We start from the raw sequence: 26288 nt of genomic DNA, 5'->3' as shown, positions 1-26288 counted from the left end.
CATCATAAATAATCTGCTGACATTAACAGGGACCTATCTTCGTATAATTTAAAACAAATTCTGTTGATTTCTTGTTACAATTTGACTTTTAAGTGATTTGTATCCCAGATTGTGATAGTTTTAAGCTATACTTTCTCTTCTAGCTTAACGTTTAAGTATTATTTACACCTATGAAATAAGAAAATTAATTCCACCTATGTGAGCTTACTCACATTATCAAAGTCCCGAGTTTGAATAAAGTAAATAGAAAAGAAAAATAACACAAAAATTTAACAAGGTTCGGCTAAGCCAAATCCTCGAGGCAAAAGTAGAAGTGTACACTTCTTTTCTTTCATAGTGGAAAACTCTATCTTCTTCTGTCCTCAGGATTAGGCATAGATGAACCTCGTTAAATCCTTGTGTTATTTTTCTTCTCTATTTTTTTTTTTTGTGTGATTGTGTGCTAGTTAACCCACGATCCTTCCGCAACAGTAATTTTAGTGAAATTATAATAAATCATTACAATTTAGAATATAAAGTTCAAATGGAGCGACATGATCGGTAAGAATCCATATTACCAATCCAACTTGTTTGTAATTGAGGCGTCATAATTATTTATGAGCAGCATGTCAGCATCATCATCGTCAATTCATCACCACTCGTCGCCATGGAAGGTCTCAAGAAGCAGAAGCTTTGGCTACAATGAATAACATTATCTGTGTCAGTGGGCCTTGTAGAACAATTAAACCAAAAGATGAAAATTAAAAAGAAAAAGGACCCCATATCTCAGAGAGAAAGAGTCCAACTTGCTTACATTGCATACCCTTCGCGTGAGTTAAATTATTGTCTCCATATGAATGTAAGTATTAATATGGTGCTCAAATATTTGTCCTTCCAGTACTGCAGTTTCCCATCTCTTTCTTCTGCTACTCTCAGTTATTGCTTCGCAGCTTCTATTATGATTCATCCCCAAAAGAATCCGAAGCAAAACCTCTGTATAATTTTATATGTACTTGTCCTAGCTAGGCGGCTAAGTCATACTATATGTTTAATGCTAATTCTAATATGTAGTTAAAATAACGGTAAAGATGTACACTGAAAAACATGCTAACCCGTATATATCATTCGGTTTGATTATAATGCTAGAACCTACCAAAAAGATATGTGTGTTAATGTGCAGTACAAATCAAAACACATGCATGTGACATTTAAATTGCTCTAACAAGTTGATAATTTGATTTCACTTAATTCTTGTCATTGTGGAACAGCCCGTCGCACGAATGATGTTTTATTATCAGAGCAAACAGAAGTATTGTGTTCGAGTCTTACCGCAAATAATTATCAAGAAAGGAACTTCCACATGCTTGCTTCATGGAAAGAATCTGGTCGCACGTGAGGGGCATGAAATACATAATTAATTAAATAAAAGCGCGTTCTATCTAACAGATTAAACTTTTAAATGAGATAATCACACACTTCCACATCCTTATGTCATTTTTACTCCTTGTTTAAGGTTTTGGCGCAATCATTAAAAAAAAAATTAATAGCATTAGTTACTTATTTGACGAAGTTAATCTGGCTGTTCATTTGCGCCCTTGAGTACAACTAATGCATCCAAAGAGGGTTCATAATTAAAGCCTTTCTTTATGTGAGTGGTTAAATTGTACAAGTAGTATATAAAATGCAGCCTTTTCTAAGACTTCTTCTCAATTGGATTTCAATTCATGCATATCAAGAACCCCTTGAATTTCATGCATATCAAGAACCCCTTGAATTTCAAGAATTTAGGTACCCATATGTTTTTACAAACAGGTTGACACACTTAATCAGACTTTTCAAATCAAACAACAGAACATCCAATTGACTACCCAGACATAAATGGGTGCCCACAAATTCCCATATTGAGGTATATTTTGGATTTTAGAACAAGTAGACAAAGGGGGGGGGGGGGGGGGCATTAAATGCCGAAATAACCAGTGTCTTGGATAGCGTGGTCCTATGATTTTGCAAAGTGAAGAGGATTCGTGTAGATAAATTTCTCCACATATCTGTGGCCATATTTTAAAGAGTTTTGGCGATAGAAATTCAAAGGGTCACAAGAAAAAAACATTTTAGACATTGGACCCAACATCTGAGAAAACCTTTGCTGCCACATTGGAAGCATGTCTTGTTTTACAGACAAAGATCTGAGTATCTCTTTGACAGTGGAAATGCTGTGAGTATGATTAACTGCCCTATCTATAAATGGTGACCACTTCCATATCCCACTACTCTAAATAAAAATATACATTTTTAAAAAGACATGGCTTTGGACATTTGGACTATGTAACCAATTATTATCTTGCAATGAACTAAAAAAACTTCTTCTAAACCACCATTAATGCGTCACCTAGGGCATTTGGATTAATTAGAATTTTTTTTTAAAATTAAAATATTAAGCGAAGCATAAGGAGAAGAAGTATGTGTACATTAATCGAAAATTGAATATTTAGAAAGGATGGTGGTGTAAATTGACATTGTGCATTTCCCGTTATGTCTTTTGTGAGAATCCTTCCTTTTTCCGCCTACATATGTGGGATATTTTAAGAAGTGAACGTCCTTCTCAATAATAGGATCGGGAGGAAAATAAGAAAGATTATTTCACTATATTTTCTATGGATAAGGGTTTGATGGGCTTCTAACTATCACTTTTTTACAATATTCTCCCTTCCAAGAACACTACTCCGATGATTCAAATCATCTCGTATGCTCGTTTTTCGTGAAGATTTGAGTTTGATTATTTGTTATCAAAGACAAGAAGTCATCGTTTATATTCAATTTCACCCAAAAAAATCGAAATTAGTTCTTTTTCACTCATAAGAGTCGGAAGTCGGAACCATAGTCATGCCATATGGTTTTCCATACTGAATAAGACACTAAAAACTTAAGGCAAACAGTTTCTTGCTTCATTCATTATGCCCAAATGAAATAAAACACACAGCATTGCCTTGATTTTATCTCAAAAAATACCATGTAAAGTTGTAAGGGCGTATTCTTTTTTTAACTTGAAAAATATTACAATTTGAAAAGCCAAAAAAATCTATGTAGCTGGTGGCTATGTTGGTCGGACTCGGGTGCGAGTGTCGGATACGGGTACGGATCTAGAGGTCGGATTCGTCACGATCTAAATTTTAAGATACGAGGGTACGGATCTTGGTGCGGATACGGATGTGCGGGGATTCGGCTAAAAAAATAATTCAAAATCCTAAAAAATAGAGTTATAAAACCTAAATTTTCGGATATTATGTGGAAAGCTTGAGGAGAAAATATTGATCAAGGAGAATCTCGGAAGGAGATAAAAGAAAAAGGAGTGACATAGAAATTTCTATATACTTGGAGTTATTCCATTTTCTTCAATTTCCCGTGACATGAAAAACACAAATTAAAAGCTTTTTGTTTTGATTACGAAAATCGTTGAATCCGTCCTAATTTCTCCTCGATTTTGGTCAAAGTACCCAAAAGCTGGTTGACCGTATCAGATCGGGTGCACGGATCCCACACTCAACACACACACACCTACGCTCGTGTCGACGCAGTGGGTATACATTACACACTGAAAAGTGAAGTAAAAAAGATTTTCGAAAGACTTTGTTTACTCACTGTGTACATAAAAGGCTGGTGGCGTAAAGTTAAAGACAGTCCGATCAACTGTGGAATAAAGATGAAAATGATAGTGACAACACGAAGACCTTGTCAATCTAGAATATTTTCCATAGTAAGGTAAAAACCACAAACAAGCATTTAAAAGTTGGAATGTGAAGATTTCCATAAATTGTTACCTAGACTTGGAAGATAATATTCCATTTCCCTTTACCTTATGGTACATGTCGAAATTTAGTGCCCGTGACACTGTCCTTTTGTGCCATGATTGAAAAAACACAAATTAAAGTTCAGTCTACCTTCAAACAAATTTGAAAGCTTCTTTCTTTGAAATTTTAATCTAGTATCATCTTTTGGAGGCTTCGCTATATATGTTTTCTCTTTAGGGCAACTTACAACTTACATAAATAACTTTTAATGTTTTCTTTTTATCTTGTGTAGTTGAGTTTTCCTAAGGAACATGCAGTGCAGTGAAAAGAGACAACAATTAGAAATGCAGTATAAGAAGTTCCATACTCAAGTGGGCTTTCGTTATCGTTATGCATTTATTTAAGTGATCTTAACATTTTAGTTAGTTAAAAAATATTTCAACAGCCTAGCCACAATAGTTTGTATCTATCGCTGATGTATATCCGGTGTATATATAACATAACTAGTGTACAGACCGACAATATACATTATACACTGCATGCAGATTAAAGTTTGTAAAAAAGAAAGATTGGGAAATTTTTTTTGTGGACTTTGTCGCACTACTGTGTAACATAAAAGTCCCTTATGTTAATTACTTGTAAAAACAATTAGTTTCAAATGGGATTTTTTTTTTTTTTTTGGCTTCAAGCATCTGGTGTCCTGAATCCATCAGCCGAACTAATTTAGATTTGTGCCATTAAAAGTTGGTTGTGGTGTCTCCCTTGTATTCAATTCAAGCTAGAAGTCGAAATCTCTGATCAAGGGTGAAGAACCTTTACCATTCCATAACACTATTTGATTAGTGATAAAGTGAAATATTTGAGTATGCAATATAAGTGCCCAAAGGCCTGAAATCAACACAACTAATAAGGGCAATTCGCATGAATGCCCTTATGTTGGGGTGGTCTTTAATTTTTGCCTTCGTTAGAACCCCTTGATTTCGGGTTCGAACTCCCACTCAGTCAAAAATTTAAAAAAAAATCGCAAGACAGAGTTTGGATTCGCAAGACAAAGTTTTGCATGATTCAGACAGAGTTTCAAACTCTAGAGAGTTTTGGGCAAAACTCTGCCTTACGAAATTCCTTCTTTTTTTTACTGAGCTGGGGCTCGAACCCAGAACCTCGGAGTATAGGCGAAGGGAAAAAATTAAAGACCACCAATTTGAGGAACAAAAATTAAAGACCACCCCAAAAGAAGAACAATCCGCGCAAAATAATGACATATTAAACATAGGAAAATTGACGTGTGAAACAATAAGGACATACTATTGGCACAAAACAACAAGATTTTAACTATTGGCATGTAATAGCCAAAATATAAGAATTCCTTCTTAAACATTGGCGTTATATAACCAACTAATTAAATATACAAATACAAATTAATTAATTCTCACCTATTAAAAAAGTATCTCCTTATATTTCCCCATATTCCCTATTAAAATATCTTTTTCGTGAATCGCTTTTATCTCCGAAATAACCAAAGGATCTCCATCTTTCTTCCTTCTTTCTTTACGTATATTTACAAGAAATCTAAACTTTCACGGATGTATACTCGGATACTTTAGCGATGTTTGATGCTGTGTTTAAGAAATTATTTAGGAGTTTAGTTGTCTTGCATTTGAGTTTGAGGAAACATGTAACTATGGGGGTTGTAAAAACTTCACACAATAAGTTAGCCGGAGATTTTGATTTTGAAGATCTGATATTTGGGGATTCGAATTCTCCACATGCAAGAGTAGTTGAGGATGAGATTCAGAGTAAAAAAAAAAAAAGCCAATACAATTGAAAAGGGAAAAAAAAATTGCAATCGGGGATGATACATAAGATGATGAGAAAGTCATCTTACACGTTCTCTGTTTTAGCCTAAAGGAAATGTCAAAAAAAGAACCAAGAAACAAAGTTACAAAGTTTATGACAAGTTCATATTTCTATTTATGGTCGGTGTGTTGCCTAATGTGTGTTTTTCCTGGGGGTGTGATGATCCTCACAATTGAAAAGGGTTCTAAATCCATATGTCGTTTAATGGAATACTATGTATATAGGATTTTAGGCTCTAATAAAGTGTTACATTGAGAAGTAATGTGAGATAGTTTGTATATATAAAAATGTGATACACTGAGAATGTGATACATTTATTGCCCATTCCATTATATTGCCAACACTCATGTGATACATTGAAAAGTGTTAGATATACATTGTGTGATATACATTATATGTTAATACATAAGGTACACTCATCAGTATGTTAAAATGAGAAACAACCAGTTCATATGATAGTTATTTGGTTTCGTCCACACTCAATTGTTTTGAAATTGTAGCAACGAAATCTTCAAACTTGATATCAGTACGAATCAATATTCCGTCAACTTGATATTCTACAAACTTGTTGTCAACATTCCAGTAACCATTGTAATGGATATATACTGGTAAATTCGCCATAAAATCACTGTATTCAATTTTTTGTATCACATTGAAGATTGGTTGTTTTTTTAGGTGTAGGATTTGCTTGGATTTTTTTGGTTGTGAAAAGATTTCGTCGTTTAGGAACTGCTGGAAGTTTTATTATGCACTGCTAGGATTTTTATCGGGAACAAGAAACGTGTTGTAGTTATTTTAGGAGTGTTATTAGTGGATGCATGAAATTAGGACTAAATTTTTACTTTCCCAATAAAAAATACACGGTAAATCTGTTTTTTATTTTTATATTTGTAAATCCTTTTGGCTTCTATTCGCTAAACCAAATTCTTGGCTACAAATATGTCAATAGTTTATGGGGAATGTATATAACTGTCAATTGGCCTTAAACATATGTGGCCTTATACAGAGTAGTGTGGCCCATAACTCTGGGCTTACTTCTTCTTGGCCCGTTACAGGTCTTCCTAGCATGCTCTAAAGGAAGTTTGCCGTTTCATCGAATATTTCATCACGTTCCCTACTTTAACTTTGAAAATCAGCAAACATGAAATCATAAGAGTAGTAAGCAAGACATTCTACTTTAACATGAAAAATAAATAGATAAAAAAATAAATGAAAGGAAAACTAAAAGGTTCCCTGCTTTCTTTCAATGATTATCCTCCTGTCTAAATTATACAGATTGTGAATTTTTCTATTCGCTAATATGGAAATCTCGAATTTGACCTATATTATTACATTTGGATTTACCGATAATACGTACTCATTTCTTGCATTAGGACCTCAAGTATGAATTAGTTCGTTCAGAGAATTTACCTTTTAAATTACATGCCAGATATTGTTTAAAGTCGAAGAATCTGATTGGATATGAAGCAGGGAAAACAACAGAGCACCATGGGGTGGTGGCGCAGTTGGCTAGCGCGTAGGTCTCATAGCTTCTGAGTTATCCTGAGGTCGAGAGTTCGAGCCTCTCTCACCCCATTATTTTTTCTTGCTTTTTCCCGTGAATTTTAGAGTACAACTTTCCCAAATAAAAGAAAAAACAGTGAGCTGATTTGAGAAGAATGTTATAAGTAAGTAATTATTTTTTGCCCAGCTTTAATACATATCCGTTGAACATAGTTTTTAATACATTTCTTTGGTTTCTAACCTTATTTTCCAATTAAATCTTTATTCGAGCAACAATTCATGTTAAATCTGTTAAGAGACTCTAACGCTTGCAGACAACTCCACGTCCATGAATTCCACTGTTGCATTTTAAGCTTGGCAGCTCCAAATTGTTCAACGAACCTGCATTCTCATTTTCTGCTTGAAACTTAGCAACAGAGCAATCGGCATTAAAGAGTCCTGAAGCTGAAAACTCTTTGTCACCTCCCATTATAGGCATCAAAGCACCCATCTTCACTCTGCTCACATAGTTCCTTCTATAAGTTTGACCCAAAACCCCACTCACTTCATTACTTAGTGACAAGAACTTGAATCCCAGTTCAAGATGAGCAAAACAATCGTCTTGTGTTATGCCATAGTTATGAACTCTAGATTCTTTCTCTGTAATAGGCACCACCTTTGCTGAAATCTTGAAAATATTTTCAACTTCGATTACAATTTCATTAGTCTTGCCAGTTCGAGTGATGTATGTTGTTGGTCCAGATTCAGACATCCACCTGTTAAAACATAATATATAATTAAGTAACTAAAAATGTGCACTTTCAAACAACTTAAGTTTTTGAATGAGGTGGTTATATAGTTCAACATGATATCAGATCGCGCAAGAGCTTCAAATCTATAAAATATAAAAAATTATTTACAGGCCTCTTTGTTGCTTTGTATTTAAAAGTTAAGTCACTTTTCTTTTTCACAATTAGACTCGTGATCTGAATTTTGGTTTTGAATTTCAGTTTTCAGACCAAGTGGTCATGTTTGTACTTCAGCTTTGAAAAAGTAGCTGACTTCTAATACCGGGTCAAAGTGGATATTTGTGCAAATCCGTCAATTATGTTACCTGTTTGAGTAAAAAAATAACAAGATTTATACATACACTTATTGGGATAAAATATAATTAAACACTACCTTTCGCCTTGGTTGTTGGGGAGAACAATAGTTTCACCATCGAAGTTGAGGGAGAGGCGGTCGATGGCGTCATCCCAAGTTGCTGTCTTCTGTGCTCCAACAGAAATATTGTGTGTGCCATATAGAATACCGATGGCTTGAACCCAAGTGAAGTCTCTCCTCATATTCTCATTTCGTTTTCCTATGAAGTGGGCATTGATGTGGAGATTAGAATCTGAGACCAAGCAAAAATCTTTGTCCTTCTTACCGTGGAAGTAGAAAGTGATTCCATCTGCACCAATGAAACGTGGATCTTGACAAACTGCTCCAGGCTTGTCACAATCTATGTTCAGATAAATTAATAATCAATACAACTAAAAAATCAGATTGTCACTGATTTGTTAGAAACTCCAACAACATTTCAGTTAATTATGCTTCAGTGTATATAAGTCAAATTCATTAAAAAAAAAAAAAAAGGTATATGTGGAAGAGAAACTCACTGCAAACAGGTTTGCAAGAGACACAATCAACTTGACAAGTAGTAGGGCAAGAACTAGGGCACGTATGTTCTTGATTATAACAACTCGGGTATTTCTTGTTCTTGCACTTGCACTTCTTTGGAGATGTTGATGGAGGAGATGGAGGTGATGTTGAAGGAGGTGGAGGTGATATTGATGGAGGAGGGGAAGAGGGAGGTGGAGGTGATGCTGATGGAGGAGGGGGATAGGGAGGTGGAGGTGATGCTGATGGAGGAGGGGAAGAGGGAGGTGGAGGTGATGCTGATGGAGGAGGGGAATAGGGAGGTGGAGGTGATGTTGATGGAGGAGGGGAATGGGGAGGTGGAGGTGATGCTGATGGAGGAGGGGAATAGGGAGGTGGAAGTGGGCCATCAATGCAAATAGGCTTACAAGAACGACACTCAGTTATGCAGCCGTTAGGACAGAACTTGGGACAAACATGTGGAAGATTTTTACACTGTTTGATCTCATCATCAGAGCAATGAGAATGACTTGGATTGTTGGCTATTCCAGGAGGAGTGGCCTCTACTATAGCCACAAGCATTACCAAGAAAATCCCAACACCCACAACATTGTGGGCATATGATCGAGCCATTCTCCTTTTGAATAATTGAAATCTGAATATGTTGTTGAAATAGCGGAATTGTATTATGGGATATCCTTAGGAACAACCCCCATTTTATAGGAGTTGGGAATGAGAAAAGTGAGCCTATTGTTTCGAGTCTTAATGTTAGTGTTTTTAGTATAATTGCATGTTTCTTGATAAATCATCTTGCACGTGCTTCTTTTAAAAAGTCAACCTCAATATTCTCTATCATTTCCCATGGTACCTTGTTTGTCGCTATTCGTATGTGCATATGGCATCACTTCATCATAGAATAACGAAACAATATTTTTCACATCTATACATTCCACGCTTGCGTTTTTTATTGAATGTTATAGTAGGAGTAGCTTAAAAAGCTAAAAACTTAAAAAGAAAGATAATTCGACAGTCCATTTCTCTGCATTTAGCTAGGAGAAATAATAATTTAGTTTAACTTTTATACGCCGACAATACTATAAATGAATTCTTATAATGTCAAGTTACTTAAAATAAAGATAACTACACGTAACTTTTCATAAAAAGACATGATTCGTAATTACGTACCCTGAAAAATATAGTGATTACCTTCAACAAAAAGTTAGATACACTGATAGTATCAAATTAAAGTCGTTTACATTGTCATAGTAACTTAATTAAATCCATAACTAATGGAATACATATGTATGTGAACCTTACGATGCAACCAGACAAAGCGATATACAATATTCACGAATAGAACGGAGAGATACGTTAACTTGTGAAGAGCTTATAGTATTATTGAAGGGTGATGTTGAGGGTGGGTAAGATTGGTCCTTTTCTTCTAAATTAATCTGCTATATATGAGGGATTAGCGTCTGAAATGGTAGTGTCTATCAAACTTAAAGCTGGTACTTCCTAATTACATTGAATCTAATAAATCAATTTTAGCCTAATGACTTCGAATTTGATATGGTTAGAATTATATTAATGGTAGACATTACTTCTGATATGATGGTTAAAGTGACTTCTATTCTATTAAATTTCGAACTCATACATTTTCCTTTGTTATCGTTACTTGTGGAGTATTAACTTTTGATTAGAGGCGAATTTTGAATTGCATGCCACAATAGTAATTGACCTTTTTGCATGTTTTGACAGAACTATACCCCCTTGTTTGTGTTCTTAATTAATATAACATGTTCTCTTTGACAAATTGATAGAGCTCCAGAGAGAAATGATAGGGGCTTCTAGCTAGCTTTGCTTTTATTTAAAACAGAACTTTTTTGATTGAAATATAACAAGGCAGCAAAAAAAAATAGGCAGCAGTGATGACAAGATCTTCGTTTCTTTTCAAATAGGCAGATCTTTTTATATCTAGATCGAGGGAGGAGTTGAATACGGATTATCAGTTTGGCCAAATCTAGTGGCTTTGATTTAAATTGAGTATTCATCTTTAAAAGATCATAGAATATGTATAACTTATTAATTTAGAACGATCACTCACTTAAAAGGACTGCCAAACTCTAAGCTTCAAATTATGATTTCGCCTCAGTAGCATCTCTTCATAAAAAGACATTTCGACTAGATCTCTTTGCATGCAGCTCTTGTGGAGGCTTTATTATGAATAAAGATGATTTATATGGAAAACATTGACAACTGAAAAAAAGAGAGGAGGAAATTGCATGTTAGTTTTATGGATGGATTACATATCGTGCTTTTAAGAAAAATATTCAATATCTGAAGTAAGCCATTTTAATTAGGCTTCCTTTCAGCAAAAATATTTATCGGCATGTATAATACCTCAGCATACTCTGAACTTGGTGATAAGTTGGAATTTTACCAACTTATTTGCATTTTTATTACTCCCTCTGTCCCAATTTATGTGGCATTTTTCGCTTTCCGAGATTCAAACGGTATGAACTTTGACATCATTTTAAGATGTATTTTTTCATCAAATTGATATGAGAAACGTTGCAATTTATAGTACTTTTCATGTAGTTTTAAAATATATAAATTTTAATGTTAAAATATTGAGTTAATTTAATCCAATTTAGCTTCAAAGTTTAGTCAAATTGACTCACGAAAAGCGAAAAAGTGTCACATAAATTGGAACAGAGAGAGTAATATTTATCGTCTTTAAGTGATGAATATGGCTAGATTCCTACACAAGTTGCATGATTTCAGATTCCAGTTGTTGTTTAATTGAATATAAAAATTTAAGAATGAAGAAAATGATCAAAAGAGCCACAATTATGCAACCTTGGACGTTAAGTGAGATGCGCCACGAAGATCCACTACTAAAAAGGGGAAAAAACCGACGGTTTATAGAAGGCGTCGGTTTTTTTAATAATTTTTTAATTTTTCTTTAAAGAAAACCGACATATTTCCGTCGGTTATTTTTCACGCAAAAATGTGCAAAAATTATAATTATATTTTATAACATTTTCTAAAATAAACCGAAGGACTCCGTTGATTTTTAGAGCACAAAACTACTAAGAGTATAAATTAAAACAATAGAAGTATTTGATCAATTTTTTTTTTTTTTTTTTTTTTTTTACATACCCGAATCTGTTTTAACTGGCGTACTGCGTCGATTTTGAAAAAGTGAGGCTCATTAAAAAACCTACCCAGCCCGTCAATTTTGACAGCTTTTTAGTAGTGATCGCTAATAGCAGTTTATTAACGCCAAAAGCAAAATGGTGCAATGAGAAGCGAAAATTTGTCTAAGTAACGACTTTTAGAAGTCCAGAATCGCCCATGACAAAGGCCAAATCTCTAATAGCGACTATAAATCACCACTGACAGGATCAAAATCGCTAAAATTAAGCAATTCAAAATCGCTAATAGCGGTCTGGATTGCCTTTAGCAAAAAAACTGACTTTCAGATGGAAGAAAGCAATTCGCTAACCTAAGGGATTGCTGATAGACACACGAGATAGTGGCGAAGTTGGGTAGTGCGTGCTTGTTCATGAATTGAGAATACAACCATCTATCTATCTATCTATCTATCTATCTATATATATATATATATATATATATATATATATATATATAAGACTCAAGCAGAGAGAGGATGGACGCGCACTCTATAAAGTCAGCATTTCTATTTATCTTTTGCCATAGATTTTTGCCTTTTCTTCCTTTTAATTTAATTTACGTAATATTTTAAAAGCTCATAACGTCAATTCATTAATTGCCTACTAATTGCACCTGCTCAGAATTCTAAAAGCCTCTCCGAACAGTCACGCCTAAGAGATAAATACGCGCCGCTTTATGCTGAGATGGGCACTTTCTCATGAATTCATAGGCAGCAATCCAAGGAGTCCCACTGTCCCACGATGCATGGATGCAGAATGAACGCTTTTCACCGGACAGGATCGTTGAGGCCTTGCAATTGAACAAACGCTTATTTACGGTATACAAATGACCAAATATTAGTTACTACCATGTTCCTTCTTCATCTAGGTCGCATGGTTACTATAAAGAAAAGAATTCTTTAATGTTTTTGCATTCTTGGGTTTTCTCTTTTCCTTCTTTTTCCCGATCATGTCCCCGAAGAGATCTTGCGTGATTTACTTTCAATTAGACCAAGTAAAGGAGAAAACCTTGAGTGGATTTCTCATGTAATTTTTCAAAAAATTGTAAGTACTTTTGTTTACTTTTAATGTTGATTATTACTAGAGTTAGTCTTAAATTTGATATCAATGGTAATGTGCATTTTCCTGGATACAAATCTTTAATACCACCATTATATTGATTTTCCTTACAAAATTTGTTTACACTAATGATTATTTTATTCTTTTCACAACCGCGCAAAGCGCGGGCAAATTAACTAGTTTGAAATAAAAGAGAAAAGCAATGATCTTATTATTCGAAAAGAAGTTAAATATAAGTAAATCTTTTTCGCCCAACTTTAATACACTTTTTTCATTGAGCATAGGTTTTAATACATTCCCTTGGTTTATAATTAACCTTATTTTCTAGTGAACTCTTTATTCACTTATACAATTAATGTTAATCAAGAAATTTTAACGTTTGCAGACAAATCCACGCCCAGAAATCCCGCTTTTGCATCTCAAGCTAGGCAACTCCAAATTCAACGAACCCTCATTCTCGGATTTTGGTGTTTGAAACTTAGTGACTGAGCAATCAGCATCAAAGAGTGTTGAAGCTGAAAATTCTTTGTCACCTCCCATTACAGGCATCAAAACACCCATCTTCGCTCTGCTCACATAGTTCCTTCTATAAGTTTGGCCCAAAACACCACTTACTTCATCACTGAGTGAGAAAAATTTGAACCCAAGTTCAAGATGTGCCAAACAATCATCTTGTGTCATGCCATAGTTATGAACTCTGGATTCTTTCTCCGTAATAGGCACCACCTTTGCTGTAATCTTGAAAATATTTTCAACTTCGATTATAACTTCATTGGTGTCGCTGGTTCGAGTGATGGAGGCTATTGGTCCAGTTTCAGACTGCCACCTGTTGAGACATAATATAATTAAGTAATTAAAAACTATACTCTCCTAAAAACTTAAACTTTTAGATGATCACACGATTCAACATAGTATCAAGCAATCATGCAAGAGATTTTGGGTTCAAATCTACAGAAACAAAATTTATTTATACCAGGTGGCCACTTTTGTTGCTTTCTATTTATAAGTTAGTCACTTGTTCCGAATTAGACTCGTGATATAAATTTTATTTACGAACGTTAGACCACTAGGCGCTAGTAGATTTGAACGAGCGGCTGACCTCTAATACAAGGCACTAAAATGGATATTTGTACAAATTCGTAAAAGAAAAAATTATATGCTTCGCTCATTTAAAAAAAAAAAAAAAATTAGTGCAAATACGAGAAGAGGCATAATATAATTAAACAAGACCTTGCGCTTTCGTAGTCGGGGAGCGCAATAGTTTCACCATTAAAGTTGAGGAAAAGGCGGTCGATGGCATCATCCCATGTTGCTGTTTTTTGTGCTCCAACAGAGATCTTGTGAGTACCATAAAGGATACCGATGGCTTGAACCCAGGTGAAATCTCTTTTCATGTTCTCATTTCGTTTTCCTATAAAGTGGGCATTGATGTGGAAGTCAGAGTCTGAGACTAGGCAAAAATCTTTATCCTTCTTGCCGTGGAAGTAGAAGGTAATTCCATCTGCACCAATGAAACGTGGATCTTGGCAAACTGCTCCCGGCTTGTCACAACCTGTAATCCAATAGATTACAACACTTGGTAATTGTATATACTATAAGAAAAATGATTACTATAATGAAAAAAGGTCCCTAAACATTCAATATGGTCCTTAATAGTCAATAATGACTAGAAAAATCAGACTTTCACCGGCTTATAATCTCCGACACTATAGGTCAATAACGATGAGATTTAATTACTTGACCTTAAAGAGTTTTAGCTACCAAAAAAATTAATTATTAAGGTCTCTACAGCACTTTCATAGCTAGGAATAGAAACTACTTTTACTTGTCCTAATAAAGTCTTTCAAGACCAAATTTGATCCTTAGAGAGTTTTTAGATTATAGGTTACTTAAAAAGATAACTATATGTTCATAATAAGTAAATTTATGACCTAGAAAATAAATCAAGCAACATGCATGCTATAACAATGTATCTAATTAAGCTCAATTTGACAAGAGACACAACTCGATTCACAATAGTCAATATATTATATATATTATATAAATCAAATTAATCCATTAAAGAGTAAATGTGGAAGAGAAACTTACTGCAAACAGGTTTGCAAGAGACACAATCAACTTGACAAGTACTAGGACAAGAACTAGGGCACGTATGTTCTTGATTATAACAACTCGGGTACTTCTTGTTCTTGCACTTGCACTTCTTTGGAGATGTTGATGGAAGAGGGGAAGAGGGAGGGGGAGGTGATGTTGATGGAGGAGGGGAAGAAGGAGGAGGAGGTGATTTTGATGGAGGAGGGGAAGAAGGAGGGGGAGGTGATTTTGATGGAGGAGGGGAATATGGAGGTGGAGGTGGGCCATTAATGCAAATAGGCTTACAAGAACGACACTCAGTTATGCAACCATTGGGACAGAATTTGGGACAAACATGTGGAAGATTTTTGCATTGTTTGATCTCATCATCAGAGCAATGAGAATGGCTTGGATGGTAGGCTATTCCAGGAGGAGTGGCCTCTACTATTGCCACAAGCATTACCAAGAAAATCCCAAGTCCCACAACATTGTGGGCATATGACGCCATTTTCCTTTTTGAATAATTGAAATGTGAATATGTTGTTGAAATATTGGAATTGTATTGAGTTATGGAATTAGCTTAGGCATTTCCTCTTTTTATAGGAGTTGAGGATGAGAAAAGCAAGCATATTGTTTCGTATCATAACGTCAACGTATTATAATTTCATGATTCTTGATAAATCATCTTGCCTGCACATGCTTATTTTATCAAGTCAACCCTCAATATTCTCTTTACTTTCTTGAGTAGTTTGTCCCTATTTCTATTAGCGTATATGGCATCACTTGATTATAAAGTTAAGAAACATTTATTTCCACTTATTATTTGCATCTTTCTTAAATAGCTTAAGAACATAAAAACTTAAAAAGAAGGCAAAGATAATTTGGCAGCCCATTCCTGTGGCCTGTGGGAGGAGAAATTAATGTGTCGCCCTGCGAAACAATCGGACAAAGGATATTAATAAAGGGATATCCTTAATAAAGGTGGCAACTGAGCGTGTTACGTCAAAGTTAGGTGACTGAAAAATAAAATGGGTTACATTAATAAACATGTCATGATTTAGCTCATACCAATAAAGTTTACCTGGGTCAAATTTGGTGAAGATGGATAAAATAATGGGGCAATTAGCAGGAATGCCCTTATTACGGGGTGGTCTTTAAGTTTTGCCCTTCAAAATGGTGGTCTTTAAAGTTTATCCTTCGCTAAGGACCGCTTGGTCATGGGTTCAAACCCCAAATGTAAAATTAGCAAATTACCCCTTCATTTACGCCTTAATTCGCTTCATGCAAGTTCTGCCTTTTTTTACAACTTCTACCTTGCGAAAAAAAATTAAATTTTCACTGAGCGGGGGTTCGAACCCGTGACCAAGGGGTCCCTAGCAAAGGGCAAAACTTAAAGACCACCCCAAATGAAGGGCAATCCACGCAAAAAAAAAGTAAAATAATGGGTTATCATTAGAGCTATCGATATGGGCTTGGCCCGCAAGGCCGCCCCAACCCAACTCTTTATTTAAGTAAGAGAAAATGATCTAATAATACTACTTAAGACATTATATTACAAAACATAAGGATACTTTTTCTTATTTACAAAATATAACAACTTAATTACAAAACATATCAAATCTGATAAAAATTAAAAGCCCACCCTTCTGTTTCCCTATTCCCATTCTCTGTTTCATCAGTCGCCCTACCTTTTCCATCCCCTTCTCCCAGTTCTCTGTTTATGGACCGACTCTTCCATTTTCTGCTCATTTGCCAGATCTGTTTGCAATTCAATCTCCTCCGATAATTGTAGCAACTCTTCTTTATGGCGTGGTTATTTTACCTCCAATAATATCTTCGATTTGGGTTTTTCTTCAATCTCAAATCTATTAATACTGGAGAAACAAGAATATTTTTCATCTTGATTTTACTTGGTAAAAATGGTGAAAATGAGCAATTTGATCTACTGTGGAAGAGGGAGTCGAAGAGAAAAAGAGAAAACTTTATTGGTACAAACTATATGCAAACAAAATTCAATCTTCAGAGATCAATGTTCATAAGATCTCTAGGTGTTCGATGATTTACTAAGGTACCAACTCGAACTCCCGTGAATTTCAGATCTCAAGGTGTTGAATTAGGAGATTAGGTAGTGAATTGTATGAATAATGGTGGAATCGTGATTTATGTAAAACATAAAATTGTATGAATAATGGTAGAACCGTGACTTTTTATAGAAAATTGTATCTTAAATTTTATATGTCGTATTTGTATTAAATTTGTATGAATATTGTATGAAAGTTGTATACAATGTTGTTGTAGTTGTATTAAATTTCCAAAAACCTAATATGAACTTTATACAACTTTAATACATTTATATACATATTTCATACCATTTTTATACAGTTTTCATAGATGAAAAATGTGAGAATTCTAAGCTTTGAGCGAGATATACATATTTCATACAGTTTTCATACACAAACTATTGAGCAAAATTTTTAATCTTTGAGCGAGATATACACATTTCATACACAAAGTTTTGAGCGAAAATTTTAAGCCTTGACCAAAAAATTTCGTATATGTTTTGTAAACTGAAAAGTATCGTCATATTTTGTAAATATACTCTATTCTTATGTATATATATGTCAATCTCCCTTTAAGTTAGGTTGGACTAAGATTTCTTTGGCCCATATAGAAGTGAGACTCAAAAGCCCAGTTGGGCCAACATACTAAGAAAAAAAGAATAATAAATTAATTAATTTTTAAAAACATATAAGTAAAATAAACAAAAATATAAAAAGTAATGAGAAAAAAGAATGTACTAAGTAGTAATTAGAAATGGAGTAATACTTTTTAGTCTTAGAATTTATATTATGTTTAATTTCTTTTGAACGTGATCTGAATTAGTGATTAAAAATGATAATTTTTATTTGTTCTCTTGAATTTTTTCTTCTATGATATGGATTTGCGCAAGAATGGGTAGTAGAAGATTCTATTTCATATTGCAAAAGTTTCTTCTATTTCATATTGCAAAAGTTTCATGTTCAAATTGTACAAAAATCACTTAGAAAATGTTATTTCAGAAGACGAAAAAACTTAAAGGGCTGGCCCGTCTTAACCCGCGACCCGCCTATGGCTGGGTTGGGCTGCCATGTTGCAGGCCCTTCAATTAAAAGGGCCAGCCCATCCTAGCCTATTTAATTCTTTGGCCCTTTAGGGCTAGGTTGGGTTGGGCTGGGCCAGCCTATTCTGACACCTCTAGTTATCATCCGTCCAATATGACCCAGCTCCCCTCCCTTTTTATACTACTACTTTGACTTATTTTGACCCAATAATTTGCTGGGTCGTTTCGAGTTCAAAGGTTAAGTTTGCAAGAATGATATTGTTGGGGTTGGTGGGGGGGTGGGGGGGGTTGGGGGGGGGGGAGAGGGGTAGTATGAGGTTTTTGCGTAATTTCATCAGACTACACACAAAGTATGGTGTAAAGGTGGTAATTTCAGTCCATATTTAGAAAATTAACCTATTTAACTCACATTTTGGTGAGTTTTGGGTCTCTCATATTTTGGTTGGGTAAATATGAGCCTCAAGTCTCTTTTTAACCAATAGAAATATGGGCAAATATAGCTAAAATATGGGTATTCATTTATGAACTCACTAGACCCAATAACAACTCATTTAACTCAAAGTAGGAGAAAATGTTTTCCTTAAAAATTGAGGGAAAATATTTTTTGGATGGATCAAAAACATACCAACACACCCCCCACCCCACCCCCTATCCCTACTTCCTATCAACCCCACCCACCTCTAAGGCACCCCTTACTCTCCCTCCCCCCTCCCAACCTTCCCCTAACCCTTCCCCCCATACACCCACCAATACCGCCACCCTACTCCCTTTGTCTCCCCCCCACCCCCTCCCCGAATTTTCTAGTTCATATATTTATTTTATTTTTGAAAATTTATAAAAAATGAGAAATTTTTTCTTACCCCATTTTCTTTTTCATATATTTTATTTTATTTTATTTTTGTAAAAAAATTATAAGAAATTAGAATTTTTTTTCTTACCACCCTCCGTCCTCCCCCCCAACCCCCTCCCCCCCACAACACACACATTTTCTATTTCATATATTTTATTTTACTTTTATAAAATAAAATAAAAAATGATAATTTTTCTTCTTACCTCTCACTCCGGCCATACCCCCGCGCACATTTTTTGTTTCATATATTTTATTTTACTTTTATAAAAATTGAAAAAATAATTCTTACCTCCCACGCCGACCCCACCCCCGCCCCCCCCCCCCCCCCCAAATTTTTTATTTCATATATTTTATCTTACTTTAATAAATTTTTTATAAAAAATGAGAAATTTACCTCCCACTCCGACCCCCCCCTCCCCACATTTTCTATTTCATGTATTTTATCTTACTTTTATAAAAAATTATAAAAGTGAGAATTTTTTTCTACCCCCCCCCCCCCCCCACCACCACCACCACCCTGCCGCCACCCCCGAATTTCTATTTCATAATATTTAATTATAAATATATGAAAAAATTATAAGCATTACACTAGAAATAATATTACACTTATATAATATGGGCTAACCCATAACCAACTCACCCATTTATCACCCAACCCATATTTTGCACACATGAAATATGGGCGGGTTGAAACCCAATCCGTTTTTGTTCAAATCATTTTCAACCTGCTCAAATCCAACCAAACCCACCCGTTTGCCATCCCTAGTATGATGTATGTTTTTATTCCTTCAATATGCATGTGAGCATCTTTACCTAGCTATATCTGTAGTTAGCAGCAACACTTACAGTAACGATAACTATTATCACCAACGGAAGGCGTGTGGTCAGTGGCGGAGCCACTCATGGCCAAGGGTGGTCACTTGCACACCCTTGGCTGGAAAATGGTACTAGTATATGGATTAGATATTATAGTTAATTGGATGTAGATTAAATTTTGAACACCCTTAAAATATTTGAGATAGATAGCTTAGAGGTAAAGGGTGTTCAATTTTACCTAAAAGTCACGGTTTGAAGCTTGCGTCAAATCTTTGGTCATCTTCTTTCTTTAAAAGAAAACATACAAATAATGTCTGAAGCTACTTGATTGGTTTGTATTTGTACTTATTTTCTTCCATGTTCCGACTAAACTTATTCGTATTTGAGTTATGATTTGCATTTGGTTTATTCCTATGTTGGTTTGGAGTTACGTTGGACTAATTTGTTGAAGCTCCTTTAGTCTTTCTACTTTCCTTGCTATTTCCTAGAAAAGAAGAAGATGCATTGTTAAAAAGAAGACGACGAGATCTAATAGCAAGTTAGCAACCACTTATTTTGTTCACTTTTCTTTTTTAATTACTTCCATGAACATTTTAATTAACCAACTTTGTTCTCTTTCTTTTTTTTTTTTTCAAAGAATATTAATTAGTCGTTATCTCTCGCTTTGTAACATCCTCGGAATGTCCCTTGTTGTTCTCCACTTGTGGAATTACGTACACTGGATATGTTGTTGTTGTTGTCATTCGAAACTGTAATCGCCGTAAGAGTTTTCTAGCAATGAAATTTATCAAGAATAACTTGCGAAATCAAATGGACCATAAATTTTTAGGCGAGTGTGCAGTGATGATATTAAAAAAAAATTGTTGCACTCATTCATCGGGAAAAAATTATATACTCGTCAACATTTGAACAACCTTACCAAAATTTCGGGCTCCGCCACTGTGTGTGGTACGATTGATGAGATCCTTTTATCCTTAATTAAAGATTTCGGGTTCAAGTTTGAAGAGTGGAAAAATCTGTGGTAGGGCTTTTCTCCCTTTTGATTGGTCTTACGCAACGCAAATATGAATTTATAGGGCCGATGAGTACCGAATATCAGAGGCTATACCCAAAAAAAAAAAAAAATTGTTACACTGTCTTATCTGCTAGCTACAGCTTGTTGTGGGAAAACTGGTCAATGACGATATAGGAAAAAAAAATTATATACTCCGCATTAAATAAGAGTAATTAGCTGAAAATATTGTAGTGTATATCAAGCTTAAAGATTTTTTTTTGGTTAAATCAAGCTTAGAGTTAGCACTTCCTAGTTACGTTTAAATTAATTAATTTATCCTCCCTTCGAATTTGATATTGGTAGACAGTTTACTTCCATATATAGTGACTTCTAATTGCTTCATATGTGGAATTTAGTTATTTTTAATTACATGCAGCGTTGCACAATTATATATACTGTAAAATCAAAAGTAGTAATAGGTGAGTGAACATTTGAGTGAATTTTCAAAAGCATGCCACAATAGTGACTGACCTTTCTGCATTAAGGGATCAATCAAACCCCTATAAACTGACTGCATATAAGCAGGGCCGGCCCAAGGCCAAAGCCACTAAGGCAATGATTTGGGCCCCCAAATTTTTGGGGCAATATTTTTTTATTAAGTTTCATGCTAATTTGTTTAAAAAATTATTGTGACTTATGGTACTTTTATGTAGCTTCTAAATATGTAAATTATTTTTAAAAAAATTTAAAGATTGTATGTCTGAATTCATGATAAAATAAAGAAATTGGACTATTGAAATCCAAATTGTGTCACATAAATTGAGACAAGAGGGAGTGCACAATATTTATAAAAGAAAAAAAGAGAAGAAATTTTTTTAGTCACTTGATTGATTAGCTATGTTGTCAGTTGAATATTTTTCGAATTAATTAATTTGATTTTTTTTTTTTAGCAACTTTGCATTGTGCTTGACAATTATAAACCAATAATTGATGACTTCGCATCTTAAAAAACTAGAAAAGTAGACTTTAAATAAAAATATATATGTCGATCTTTCTCTTTAAAAATAAAATAAAATTAGGGCCTCCCTATGAAATTTGGCTTTAGGCCCCCAATCTTGTTGAGACGACCCTGCATATAAGATAGATATCACGTTAATCAAGTCAAATAATATAGTGGGTGGGTTCCATAAAAATTCTAATCAATTAATAGTAAATTATGCCTCAATCTCGAATTAATTGACTTCGTTTTGAGAAGTTAAGTCCTTATTATTCAATTCTTCGCTGACAGGTAGTACTGCTATTCAAATTTTACAGAATCCGGTTCCAATAGTACTGGAAGACTTGTATGAATCTTCTATGAGCATTTGATTTATTCAAATATTTTTCGCTTTTCATAACTTCTTTGAATAATTTGAGTTGTATTCGTTTATTAGAAGTTATATATGCCTAAATTTTAGCACTATAAAATCTCGGCCACCGTAGGGGGAAAACGTAAGTAGACAAGAATATGTTATTTATGTGCTTAATTCTAATACCGTGACTTACAGTGTAATTTTCTCCGTAACAATTAAATGGTTGTCCTAAAATCGGGTATAACAATTAAATTGTAATTTTCTCTATAATAATTAAAGGCCTGAACCGCCCAACATACGTGGCCATAAACGGAGTACTCCGGCCCACGCTCCGCGATTTCTCCTTCTTGGTCTTTTTTCCGCTTAATTGCTTATTAAACAGTCACAAGTGATTTACAAGAATGGTTTTAGAGGTGACTTATAATGATTTATTTTCCCCACTTATTCTGCGGGTAAAATTTTAAGTTTACAGATTTTGACTTTTGACTTTAAGAATTTGTTATGGGACAAATGCAATCAAAAGTTCAAGACCATTCATTTTCAAGATCATTGAATATAATTTCTTGACTCGTCACAGATTTTCTGAGCGCGCTAAAGGAAGTTTGATATTTCCATAGTCAAATACTCTATTATCCATCATGTTACCTACTTTAACTTTGAAAGTCAGCAAACATGTAATCATATTACTACGCAAGGCATTCTAATTCAACATACAAAATAAATCAACAAAAAGAAAAGGTCGCCCCTTGGGATTCTAAACAAGAAGTCTGAGTGAACATTGCAAAATGTTTGGCTAAAATGGAATATAAGACGGTGAACGCTTTTCAATAACTAACCCCTTGACTGAACAATAGTGATTGTGAATACTTACATTCGAGAATACGGGAATCTCAATTTTGATCCATATTATAATTTGGATTTTTCGAAGATTATGTACTCATTTTTTGCAATAGGAAAACCTCAAGTCTGAAATATTATGCTTACTAGAATTTACTTTTTAGATTTGAAAAAAAATACTGAACTAAATAAAAAATTATGTTTTCTAGAATTTAATTTTATATTTGAAAAAATACTGAACTAATGCAAATGTATTGTATTTCCTAGATTTTACATTTTAGAGTTGAAAAAATGAAAAAATCAAGATTCTGGAATTCTGGAAGGATGAATGAAAAACACATGGGGTGGTGGGGCAGTTGGCTAGCGCGTAGGTCTCATAGCTTCTGAGTTATCCTGAGGTCGAGAGTTCGAGCCTCTCTCACCCCATCATTATTTTTTTTGCTCTTTCCCATGAATATAGAATGTAGCTTTCCCAAATTAAAGAAGAAAACAGTAATTATTTTTGCCTAACTTTAATACATTTCCATTGAAGATTGAACATAACTTTTGATACATTTCTTTGGTTTCTTTTTAGCGAACTATTCTTTCGCCTTTCACATTTATTTGGTTTCTAACCTTATTTTTCGATTAAGCTTTCAAACGAGAAGACCACACTTAATATTCGATCAACAACAATTTAATGTTAAATCAAGTTCTTCAATTTTCTTTTTCTTTTTTTTTCAAAAACTTTATTTTTGAATTTTGAACTTCAGATCAAGTGTCTAACTTTTCCACGTCCATAAATTCCAGTATTGCACCTTAAGCTTGGCATCTCCAAATTATTCAATCAACTCACAGAAATCTCCAATGGATTGAACCCAAGTGAAGTCTCTTTTCATGTTCTCATTTCGTTTTCCTATGAAGTGGGCGTTGATGTGGAGATTAGAATCTGAAACCAAGCAAAAATCTTAGTCCTTCTTGCCATAGAAGTAGAAAGTAATTCCATCTGCACTAATGAAAAGTGGATCTTGACAAACTGCTCCTGGCTTGTCACAACCTGTGTTCCAATAAATTAAAAGACTTTGTAATTGGATATACTATAAGAAAAATGACTTTTAGCAACATGAAAAATGATATCAAAAGTTCAAAATCTCTTCCTTAAAAAGTAAATATTGCCGCAAGAAAAAATTTCTTGTCACAGACTCCACCATTAAAATTCAATAACAACGAGATTTAGTTACAATTGTCCTTAAAGAGTTTTAGAGATAAAGAAGAACTAGCTTTGGTCTCTCAACACGTTCATAGGGACATGAACGATCTTTACTATCATCTTTTAAGACCAAATTTTTATTCCTAAAGAGTTTTTAGACTATCAGGTTACTTAACTACTATATAAGTGAAATCGATGGCCCAGAAAATAAGTTAAACAACATGCATGCCAAAACAACACATCATTGATCAATGTATATAAGTCGAATCCATTAAAAAGTATAAGTGGAAGAGAGAAACTTACTGCAAACAGGTTTGCAAGAGACACAATCAACTTGACAAGTAGCAGGGCAAGAACTGGGGCAAGTATGTTCTTGATTATAACAACTCGGGTATTTCGTGTTCTTGCACTTACACTTCTTGGGAGATGTTGATGGAGGAGATGGTGGTGATGTTGATGGAGGAGGGGAATAGGGAGGTGGAGGTGGTGTTGATGGAGGAGGGGAATAGGGAGGTGGAGGTGGGCCATCAGTGCAAATAGGCTTGCAAGAACGACACTCAGTATATATGCAACCGTTAGGACAGAACTAAGGACAAACATGTGGAAGATTTTTCCATTGTTTGATCTCATCATCAGAGCAATGAGAATGGCTTGGATGGTAGGCTATTCCAGGAGGAGTGGCCCCTACTATTGCCACAAGCATTACCAAGAAAATCCCACCTCCCACAACATTGTGGGCAAATGACCAAGACATTTTGCTTTTGAATAATTAAACTGAGAATAATGTGTTGTTGAAATACTGGATCGAATGGTATTGAGTTATGGTATTTGATTAGCAACAACCCCTTTTTATAGGAGTTGAGAATGAGAAAAGTAAGCCCAGTGTTTCGAGTCATAATGTCAACGTTTTTACTATAATTGCATGTTTCTTGATAAGTCATTTTGCACATGCTTTATTTTTATCAAGTCAACCTCAATATTCTCTTCAATTTCTTTAGTATATTGTCGCTAGTTGTATTCGCATATGGCATCACTTGATCATAAAGTTGCGAAACCAATACCTTTCACATCTTATACATCCATACGTCTTTCTTTTTTTTGAAGCTTAGAGTAACTTAGAAAAATAAAAACTTAAAAAGAAATTAAAGAGAATTCGGCAGTTTCGTGTGCTATATATATAATTGAAGTTCAATTAACTTCCATACGTTGACAGTAGTGTACTGTCAAAGTCAAGGCGGAGCTAGAAGCCGACGATGGATTTCTGGCCGAATTCAAAGAATCCTTGGGCTTCAAATTCCGTATTTGTATAAGAATTATTTAAATATGTACAAAATTAAATTGAAACCCGCTAGTAACACCTTTTATGATGTTGCTATCCTAGACGTTAGAAACTATAAAAGTCAAATCTTGGTTCTCGCCACCTCTCGATCAAAGCTATTTAAAAGATAACTACAAATGTAATGGTCCATAAAAAAGTGGGATTAGTAACTCCGGAAACATAATAGATTACTTGCCACAAATATAGGTTAAAGTACGCATATAATATCAAAATAATTTATATTATCGTAGTATATATAACTTAATTAAATCCATAACTGACGGAATATATATGAATGTGAACCCTACTATGCAATCAAACAAAGCTATATACAATATTCATTGGTCCTTTGTTTTTCAATTAATCTGGTATATATGGACGGTTTACATACTCATTACTACTCTGAAACGGTAGTGTATATCGAACTTAAAGCTAATTGGCACTTCTAGTTACATTGCTAGTTAACTCCAGCTTGGCGCTTAATTATTTAGAGAAGGGCTATTGAAAACTTAACTGAAAAATGTATGTAAAATGTTTTATAAATTTCAAATAAGAGAACCTGGAAATGCAGTAGTTTAATTTCTTTAACACAACAATTTCAATAAATTTCCTTGTGTTTTTCTCGATAATTTACCAACCTAATTTCTTTCGCCGCAGACTTTCTATTAAATGGAAAAATGAAATGAAAAAAAAAAAAGAGAAGTAAGCATAAGAGGTGAGTAAGGTGTTTTATAACACGGTCTTGGTTTTGCTTCC

At 34.4% G+C, this 26288-nt stretch overlaps 3 protein-coding genes and 1 non-coding gene across 5 annotated transcripts; 1 reads left to right on the top strand and 3 right to left on the bottom strand.

Annotated features, from left to right (window-relative positions):
- Positions 1 to 7114: 7114 nt before the first annotated feature.
- Positions 7115 to 7199, top strand: TRNAM-CAU (transfer RNA methionine (anticodon CAU)). The gene is given in 2 exon segments: positions 7115 to 7152; positions 7164 to 7199. It is a non-coding gene; the product is annotated as a tRNA-Met (tRNA).
- Positions 7163 to 9511, bottom strand: LOC132064860 (uncharacterized). Of its 2 annotated transcripts, XM_059458006.1 has the most exons (4): positions 9072 to 9508; positions 8768 to 8903; positions 8289 to 8610; positions 7163 to 7882 (listed from the first exon to the last, which is right to left on the bottom strand). In XM_059458006.1, the coding sequence occupies exons 1-4, from the start codon at positions 9378 to 9380 to the stop codon at positions 7429 to 7431; spliced, it is 1221 nt and encodes a 406-aa protein (XP_059313989.1). In that variant the 5' UTR covers positions 9381 to 9508; the 3' UTR covers positions 7163 to 7428. The 2 variants fall into 2 exon arrangements, with proteins under 2 accessions (XP_059313989.1, XP_059313988.1); XM_059458005.1 differs by having other exon boundaries at positions 8768 to 9511.
- Positions 9512 to 13088: 3577 nt separating this feature from the next.
- On the bottom strand, positions 13089 to 15754 carry LOC132064861 (uncharacterized). Its single transcript, XM_059458007.1, has 3 exons — positions 15092 to 15754; positions 14234 to 14555; positions 13089 to 13829 (listed from the first exon to the last, which is right to left on the bottom strand). The coding sequence occupies exons 1-3, from the start codon at positions 15582 to 15584 to the stop codon at positions 13376 to 13378; spliced, it is 1269 nt and encodes a 422-aa protein (XP_059313990.1). The 5' UTR covers positions 15585 to 15754; the 3' UTR covers positions 13089 to 13375.
- Positions 15755 to 23972: 8218 nt separating this feature from the next.
- On the bottom strand, positions 23973 to 24968 carry LOC132062195 (extensin-like). The gene is made up of 3 exons (XM_059454815.1): positions 24813 to 24968; positions 24518 to 24755; positions 23973 to 24061 (listed from the first exon to the last, which is right to left on the bottom strand). The coding sequence occupies exons 1-3, from the start codon at positions 24966 to 24968 to the stop codon at positions 23973 to 23975; spliced, it is 483 nt and encodes a 160-aa protein (XP_059310798.1).
- Positions 24969 to 26288: the final 1320 nt, after the last annotated feature.

This window comes from Lycium ferocissimum, chromosome 7, assembly GCF_029784015.1.
Source record: "Lycium ferocissimum isolate CSIRO_LF1 chromosome 7, AGI_CSIRO_Lferr_CH_V1, whole genome shotgun sequence".
Lineage (NCBI taxonomy): Eukaryota > Viridiplantae > Streptophyta > Magnoliopsida > Solanales > Solanaceae > Lycium > Lycium ferocissimum.
This window is presented reverse-complemented; position numbering and strand designations above follow the sequence as displayed.